General features: G+C 36.1%; 1 protein-coding gene across 1 annotated transcript in view; it reads right to left on the bottom strand.

Annotated features, from left to right (window-relative positions):
* Window positions 1–868: 868 nt before the first annotated feature.
* The window catches only part of LOC106458920, a 30070-nt gene continuing 21168 nt past the window's right edge, over window positions 869–9770 (bottom strand). Inside the window, exon 2 of the mRNA XM_013918486.2 lies at window positions 869–6855. Coding sequence (XP_013773940.1) covers window positions 1631–6484 — 4854 coding nt within the window. The 5' untranslated portion in view covers window positions 6485–6855 and the 3' untranslated portion in view covers window positions 869–1630. The remainder of the gene's footprint in view (window positions 6856–9770) is intronic.

Raw genomic sequence — 9770 nt, 5'->3', positions numbered from 1 at the left:
AAGATAAGTAAAAACCCCTATAAATAACACAATTCAGTATTTCGGAACATATGAGGATACACTTATAAAAATAACTTGATATTTTTGGGTTTATCAGATGAGAATGTAAGTGAAATGGAAATATAAATACAAAATGTAGAATATTATATAAAGTTTTAATACTATTGTCGCATATGATAACATGAAAAACCTTGTGATAACATACTCACTGGAAGGATATGTAACAACTTAACACGGATCATCGTTACATCCGCTCTGGACGTCCAAACCACAATGAGTTTTCTAAGCTAAGACGAAGACAAAAATAATTATTTGACAAAAAGTGAGAGACAATTGTAAATGGCGAACCGCTGGACCGACTGTCACCAAACTTGGGGTGTATAATTCTCAGGTCCTTACGAGTGAGCTGCGCTATGTTTAGTCTCTATAGAAGTATGTTGGAAATCATACGTCGAAACGTTGTAATTATTAAAATCAGAACTCGCCTCGTGTGAAAGTTGCTGTTATTGTATTTTCGGTTTAAAACTAACAGTTTTATGTCTGGACTTGTCTGTAGGCTTAAGACTGAATCCTCGCATAATAAAAATAGTGTTTGTAAGGGTAGTTGAAAGCAGTGTATACATTTTTGTGTTTTTCCTATGGACGTCGTGTATATTCCACGCATAGTTCGTTCTTTCTGTACTTACCTTTTGATTTATTATTAACTTTCTTTTGTGGTTTAAACACTAGAGCTCAAGATTATTTGAAATATGTTACTTATGGGTCAGCAACTACCTCTAGTGTAAACTCATCGAACCATTTAATTTACACTATATATTGTGAAAAGGAAGACACAGACAAGAATATTTTACTAAGTTACAGCCAAAAAACAAACACTTTATACAATGATATGTAGAACGTACAGTGAAGTTATAATGTATAACATATATTATTTTAAAATAACCAGTTAAATGTGATTAAGGCGTGAATTCATTTTAGAAGTATTGTGTATCTTTTTCGCCTTACTTTGAGTACATTTTAAACACTGGACATAAATATATATTGCGGAAGAAAACGCCTTTAAAGCTCCTAGAATTTAGCAATTTTTAACCACAAGGTTTCTTACTAAGAAGATGGATATTTCCAACATACGCTTTATTCTGAGTTCAAGTTTTCAACAACCCTTTGGATACCTTAGAATACTGTTTACACTTCGCAATGTAGGCGTTGGTGTTAATATTCAAACTTGTATTCAATTTACATCGTCATGCGTACAAAACTAGGAAATATTTAGAAAACATTGTGTGGTATTTTCAATCTTCTTATTCAACACGTAGGCTAAGTCATTGGGTCGGAAACCCCACGTTCGGGCATAGCCGCCTCTAATTCAGAACTACCGACTATAGATAGGGCAATAGCACTTCTGTCTACACTTAACGAAGAAGCGGGATTTACTGTTACTTTTATAACCCATACATAGTTGAAAGTGCAGGGCGTGCTCAACGGCATATCACGAGGTCGAACCTTTGACCTTTTGATCCGCAGCCCAACATACTAACCACTGGGTTACGTCCAGCTCATTAATTTTCTAATGATAGTACACACATTATATTTTGTCATTACACTTCTATGTAACTAACTGCCGGCCATCTTAACTTTTCTTTGCTAGACTCGCGTCTTGTCTTGGTAATTTGTTGTCAATAAAAACTGGCTCAGTCTGACATGCTTGGTCAATTTGCATTAAATATTCTGGTGAGTCCTTCAAAAACCCGCTATCACCTTGATGTAGTTGTTCAATATCTATAAAAGGGCTCTTTTGAAGGTCTGGAGTTAAAGAAAAGAACATGCGGCTATTGGTTAGTGATGGTCCTTTATCACTGTTCGATCTTCTTAGTTGACCCTCTTGTTGAAGCAGGTCCTCTCGCGGGGAGCAGTGTTTTGTCTCCAGGAGTTCATAGCCATCAGAATTAGTGTGTAAGGAAAATGTCGAGCTTTTTAATTGACCAAAGTACCCTCTAGAATATGTCTTGTATCTTGCTGTCCAGGTCTTGTTTATATCTATCATAGATTGACTATAATGTGATTTTCTTGCCAAATTATCTACTAAAAAGTCATTTGTTTTTTGACAGTAGTTTTCTTGCGAAAGCTGAATATCGAGATAAACTGCGGAGTCTGGGGTTATGTCCTCCGTTCCACAAGCTACGTTGACCTGTCCAACACCACTTACACATGGCAAATTCAAGTTAAGCTGGAAGTCGTGATTCCGCCGTGTACTTGCAGCTATAGGAGAAACGCTGCGTGCCATGACGTCAGGAATATCAATGTTTGATGTTTTATTCTCGTTAATTTCACCGAAAATAGCAGGAGAACGGTTAAGAAAGAAAGTCACATCGAAACTATTGGCAGCACTTTCGGAACTGCAAGTACTGCCTTGTTTCCTTGGGGTAAAGTCCAGAGCGCTACTGGAGAACCCGTTCTTTGACGTTACATTACTCAACTGTTCGGGAGACAATTCCATGCTGTTGTCTGTTGTATCTAAGCTCCAATGGCTCATTCGCTTCAGTCGTGAATGATAAAAACCAGTTTGAAAGAAAGGAGACAAAGAATTTTGAAATAAATCCTCTTCACACAATGTCTGAATGCTAGACCCAGCTTGGGCCTTAGTAGATTCGTTTTCATCGTGGTAACTTAGGACTTCTGATTGCTCATCTTCATTGAGATGTAAAGGTTGTTCTGGGTCAGCTGCAGTACGAAAACGGATAAAACCTTGATCAATATACAACATGGAGGTAGAACTTCCGTCAGTAAGCTTGTCTTCAGAGTTGATTGGCTTCTGGGATTCATTATTACAATCATTTGTCTTAGTAGGATGATTTGATTGGCCAGAAGATAAAAGGTTTGGTGCACTTGGGTTTGTCTTTTCTTCTTCCTTGTCACCATTGGTTGATATTTTCTTCAGGTGAAAATTACTGTCAAGTTCCATAGTAAAAGTTGGAATTGTTGGAAGAGAAGTGGTATAATTCCATCTTCTTGGTCTTTCTAATGATGTCTTATGGAAAGCAACATTAGGGTTACCTTGATGATTAGATAAGAAAATAGGGAAAATTTCGATTTCTACATCCTCATTTCTGGAGCAAGATCCTATAACTGCACTGCAGGGTAGCCACAATAGAAAATTACGACATTTATGTTCATTTGATTCAAAACGTTTTATTGGAAGCATTGCTATAAAACTCAAGGTAAAGCACATTAAAAGTTCCACCACACGGGAGCCCGACTGATATCCCCACCAAATCCATGGTGTAGGTCTTTTAGTTTCGAAAACTCCGTATACGTAAATTATTCCAAATACACGTAGAGCTACCATTACTAAGCAAAACACTACGACCATAATTGTTGATCGAACAGCAAGACACAAAGTAGGCTTTGGAAGTTTCTTGGGTAGCTGGGCACCATCAATATGGAGTCTGGTAAAAGCAACTCGGACCATCTCACTTTGTTTCCTAACTGCTGATTTATATAGCTTTCTAAAAACGTATAAGTATCCAACCCCTAACGTTAAACCCCACAACGACTGTGTAGTCTGATACACTAAACGTAGTAACGCACCACCCAAACCAAATCCTTGTAAGACATCTGTTGTGGTTGAGAAAATAAACTGGAAGATTATAATTCCGGATAAAAAGCTCGAATTCTGGATACAATGGGGTAAAATAACGACTTTGGTGGTTTGCAACAAAGCTAGGAACAAAACAGCAAAAGCTGAAGTTACGCATAGAAAGCCACTGTTGAAAATAAAGTTATTTAAAACAGCGGGATATAATCCTTGTGTATTATAGGGATTAAAAAGTAGGTACAAAGCTCTGGTGATTCCCATGACAAAAACCATCAAATTAATACTGATAACACACCCACGGCTAAGAAGTTTCTCAAATGTTCCTAATCTCAGAATACTTAAAAAAGAATATAGTGCCAAAAGCCCAAACAAGGAACCTATTATATAAATGTGGAGTTCCCATGAAAGCCCCCATTGTTTATGGGATTTTTCCCATTCTGGTAAATTTCTTAGAAAATATTCTTCCTCATTTTTTACAGAATTAATATTTGTTGTAGTTACAGTTTCCTCTTGATGGTCAATGTTGAGATTAGTACTTGATTCCCCATTCCACGGGGAATCATCGAATTGTTGGTCAAGAAATAACGTTGTTCCTATACTATCTCTTTGTTGGTTTTTTGTCGTTCCAACCGTAGTTACTAAGTTCGGGTTTGATGACTGGCGAACATTTTCAAAATTCACCACTAAGTTTGGAGGTTTCATTATTCTGGTAGAATTTGCTTGGGCTGTAGTGTCCACGCTGCTGAAAGAGGAGTTTGGAAGCTGAGCATCAGCTACAAACATGCCTGCAGGAAAATGTCCTTTGTTTTTCTCGGAGAAATTAAAACGGTGTTCGTTTTCCTTATACCTGCTGATCAGTTTTGGATTAAAGCGCAATATACTTGACTTGGTGTTATTAATCAGTTTATCAATGCTCTCATCGGGTATTAGCCTGGTTTCTTTCGTAGAATCTATTTGTTTTTTAAAAGTGGTCATAGTTGAGTTTAATTTCAAAAAGTTCTCTTCACTGGCATTATTAAAATCTGGCCCAGAGCCAAAGATTTGAGTGGTATTGATTTCAACAGGATAAGAAAAAGACAGGTTCTGATGCTGATTCGACATTGTTGTTGGAGATTTAAATAATGGAAACCACTTAATCTTGTCCTTTAGTAGATGTTCATACTGATCACTGGAGTTGTTTACTTCGGTATAACTGCTGGAATTGTACTTTGGTACAGATCCTTCTCGGGATTGGGAGACATCTAGTGCACAATGGTTCGTGGAGTTATGTTGATGTATTGATTTGTTTGATGCACAAAGGACAGTTTCTCCAAGACGTTTTTCAGAATTATTCTGTTGTCCAACTTTATTAGAAAAGCTGGAGATATTTCCAGCAGTGTGTCCGGTAGTGTTTGGCAGTTGTGTCGGTTTTGCTGGAAGAATGGAGACATTTGCCCTCTTATTATCTGTAGAGTTATACTGCAGTACAAGTTGCAAAGAAACATTATAAACATCTACTGCAAAAGGATTTATGGGTGTACCACGTGGTACAGGACTCTCAAAAACATCAGAAACTTTTTTTACATTAGGATTACTTCTGGAGTGATATTGTGGTATAAGTTGTTGATGAACATATCTTCCAAAGTGAGCTGTAGAGTTGTACCGTGATTCAAGTTCCCTGAGAACACCAGTAACATTTGAATTAAAGAGAGAAGTTGGATCATACTTTGGTATTGGAGTTTGGGGAATATCAGCGAAATTTGTTTTAAAATGAGTCGTGGAGTTATATTGTGGTACTGGTTCTTCAGGAAAGTTTGTCGTATCTATTTCAAGGTACTCGGTGGAGTTATGTTGTGGTATTAGTTGTCCAGTAACATTGGTGATATTTGTTCCAAGGTGTGTCTTTGAGCTATATAACGATGCAAGTTCTCCAGTTCTTGTAAAAGGAGTGTCTGAATCATACCGGGATTCGGGTTCATTAGAGAAGTCAGTGACAGCAGTTTTAACCGAAGGCATGGAAATATTTTGCAATGTTGGTTCCCCATTTGAGCTAGTTGTCATATTGTGTCTTAGATAAGAAATAAGAGTGATGGGTGTAGTGCTTGAAAATAGTCTATTGTTGCTAATATTGGCGAAATTGCGATCACTAAATAAGGAAGTTTTCAAGATGGAATGATTGTTTTGGTGAAAACTCGATAATTTATCATCTCTGTTTAAAACTGTGTTGAGTTTATTTTTTTCACGAACACTGTCAGAAGACTTAACCAAGAAATCGGGAATTCGAGAAGAAATATCAATATACTCTCTTTTATCCGAATCTTCAACTAGTGATTTATTACCAATAGGACTACTCATAAAATCTTTATTTTTTTCTTTCTCTGTGGTTTTGTTTTCTGGTTTGAAATTGAGTTTTTGATATTGCTGGAAATCGCTAATAGATTCCTTTAAATCATCCTCTTTAGCTATGGATCCAAATTCGTTGTCTTGTGATTTGTTACTCAAGAAATGATTTGATGTAATTCGATCATTTTTCGGGAAAGATAAATTGGGTTTTAATTTTTCGATTGTCTCTTCATGCTGATATCCTTTTTGTTCCTTCGTTTCATCTGTAATAATACTGGTATCTGTATATTCGCTTTTCTGTTTAAGGATAGTTGAGGTTGAACCACTGACGTTTAAGACTTGCAGAGGAGTGGGTATTTGTGGAACTGAAACTGGAGTAGAATATATACCATCATCAATAACCCCTTTCTTATCTTGAACATTATCAGAAAAACGAACACTTTCAGAAGATAGAGAAGTGTCTAGTAACTGCGAGCTGTTAGGTTTATCGTTACTGTAAACATTCTGTAAGTGAATCAGTACAAGAATGGCTATCAGCCACGAAAATGTTTGATTTGTTTTCGACATTCCCGTTAGTACCAAAACACTAATGATCCACACTGTTCACATTTGGAATAAAAAGCTCCTTCATTCTGCCTGTTATTTCAAGGTTTTCGTTTAGATGAACTAGACAGTCTTTGTTCCTCATCAGGTAGTCAAAGGAGACCCTGCAGGCAATGATGTCCCTCGTGCGTCATTAATCCGGCTTCAGAAATCAGTAGAGCAGATGACTTCATCGTTACCAGTCTTTGAGTCTTCCAGTGCAATCTTGTGATATCTACAGATGTCGAAAAATCAGGTTGGGTTTAGAACTTTATCTATTCTCTTTCAGTCTCTTCGTTTCCTGACTGGTGACTTAAATGGTTGCAGTGCTTCTTACAGAATAACGATATCCAAACCTAAATAATGTAGGAAAAAAAGACTCCCGTTAACATAAAACACCAAATAATTACATCATACTAGATAAATATGCAATATAGAAATAATTATTTTTTTAGGTTGTCAGAGCAAAAGTTTGTTTATTATATTTCGCCATTTTTCGAAGGAAAAAATATGATAATCTTTTAATTAATTAGCTTTGTCTGAGAGCTTATAATGCTAACAATCTGGTTTCGATATCTGTAGTAGGCAGAACACATATAGCTCATTGTAACCTATCAAATGTTTTTGGAGTTTGGCAATTTTTTCTTTAAATGTTAAAGTTTCTTATCAAAACTACTGCATCATTTTATGCATCATTCTGTTTCTTTTCTAAGATGACAAAACCATATTTTTGTTGAAAGGAAGTATATATAATTGTGATGCCGGAGTGTAGCACTTTCAACAATATATTTTGTGCGTTCAAAAGTTTCCAAAATCTAAGACTAATGACAATCGTGAGGAGAAATGATATAAGGTAATAAGTTCTTTGGTTCTAAGTAAACACTTTGCATTAAGTAACTGAATATACAAGTAAAGCTTAATTAAAACATAATTGGCAGCTAAAAAAGATGCATCGAACAATGGTTGCATGGATGGATAAACAGAGAAACGTGCACGACGATTAGAAGAAATATCAGAGATTAATATATAGGATAAAAAACGAAAGACAAAGATTGGTATGCACCGAAAAAATCCGCAAGCAATGAAAAGTTAAAGTACTAACTACGAAACAAGAACATGTCATAACAGATTTTTTCATTATTTCTTGCTATGTTTCGGGGTATGTCGCTCGAACACTGTGTTTGCCAGCTAAGTCTGACGAAGAGTGTTCGCCCTAAAAGTAGCAACATATAAACAAACTTTTCTTACATGAAGTGTGTCCAGAACATCGTCTTTTAGTTTGATGCAAATCGACATAACGAAGGAAAAAAAATGATGGAGGACGACACAGAAAATGTAGGTGTTTACATCATTCAAATCGAATTGTGTGTGTAATCAAGCTACTTGCAAACATTATTAGCCTTACGAAATATGTTAAATTTTAAAATATTAAAAATTATTAGTTGTTCAAAATACTATTTAACAAGCTTAGAATAAATAACACTGCACAGATTCTTAGTGATTCCTAGGAGAAAAGCCGCCTCCTCTCGGAAACTCTACGATAAGTTTGAAGGCTTAAAACGCTAAAATTCGGGGTTTGACATCTGAGGTGGATATAGTATGGATAGCCCATTGTGCAAAAATCCAAAGATGTTGTTTTCTAAGTTTTTTGTCTTTGTTGTATGACTTTGTATAAATATGTACCACTGAATTGATTAAAGCTTTAGTTATACATTATGTGCGTTATCGTTTCTGGGAGGTTGAATTAGATGGTTGGTCTTCAATATATACATCCTTAGGCACGCATGAGTCAGTAGGAAATTGAATCACAAGCAAATCCATGTGTCAAGGGGTCGTCAATATATTAGATATGTATATAAATTACCTTAAGTAACTGAAGGGTAAAAAAGGTACAGTGATGTAACAAATCAGTTTAGACGAAACATGCACCTTACTGAAATTACCAATAAGTGTTGTTTTTTTTCGTTTTTTATGTTTCAAGTGCAACGGAATTAATTAAACGATGAATCGATCCTTGGTATTTAAACTTGTTGTATCCCTCCCTCTCAACTCATACAGAATGAATCACCCTCCTCCCGGGCCTGGAACAAATCTCACAGTACAGTCTATTTTAATAGGACACGGTACCTTTGTGTATGAGTAGCTAACATGTAAAACTAATGTGCAAACATGTTTATTTTACACATGCTATTAAAGGGAGGGAATCTTAGAGCTTAGTGCTAAAAACATATCGATGAATCGAACTTTTATCAGTTTTGAAGTTATAGAAGCGTTAGTGTATATCTGACACCAAATTATAAATTTGACAACCACGTTGACAGTTAACAGCACTGACTTATATTATCAGATTATCTACCAAGTTGACAGTCAACATCACTGACTTATATTATAAGTTTATCTACCACGTTGACAGTTAACAGCATTGGCTTATATTATAAGTTTATCTACCACGTTGACAGTCAACAGCACTGACTTATATCGTAACTCAACAACTCCGGGTTTTTCGTGTCCATTTTCAAATCTGGTATTCTTAAAAAAAAGTCGTAATGTGCATAGTTATATCAAATCATCAACGTTTCTTAGACTAAAAGTATAAACAAGAGGGAATTCTCCATAGCCGCGGCACTTGAAGTTATTTTAGGCACAATTAGAGTAAATTAATCTATGAGACTCCACCCCCCCCATGACCTTCTTCATGTAATCCTGTATCACTGTGTCAAAGTTTGTTGCCGATTTGACAGTTTTTCCGAAATGAGATATGAAATTGGATGAGGGTCTAACTCCCCTCATGTCATCCTGTATCACTGTGTCAAGTTGTGCTGATTTGGTAGTTTTTCTGAAATGAGATATGAAATTAAATGGGGTCTAACCCCCTCATGTCATTCTGTATTAGTGTCACGTTTGGTGCAGATTGATCAAGAATTGTGGAACCGTAGAAACGTATAAGGAACAGATACACACACACACACACACATATTGACGTTTATTTATATAGATTAGGGGTCAAGGGGTCAACCCCCTCATGACCTTCCTCACGTTATTCTGTATCACTATGTCAAGTTGTGCTGATCTGGTAGTTTTTCGGAAATTAGATATAAAATGAGATGGAAGCCAAACCGCCGGGGATTCAACCTCCACCTTCTATGGAAAAAATTATATTACAAAGTTGTCATCTATATACTACTAAAACTCTGAAACTGTTTGTTTGTTTTTTGCTTGTCTGTAACTAAATACAGCAAAAACGGCGCACAATAGCGCCATATTTGTAATG

This window comes from Limulus polyphemus, unplaced genomic scaffold, assembly GCF_000517525.1.
Source record: "Limulus polyphemus unplaced genomic scaffold, Limulus_polyphemus-2.1.2 Scaffold533, whole genome shotgun sequence".
In the NCBI taxonomy this organism is placed as follows: Eukaryota; Metazoa; Arthropoda; class Merostomata; order Xiphosura; family Limulidae; genus Limulus; species Limulus polyphemus.
This window is presented reverse-complemented; position numbering and strand designations above follow the sequence as displayed.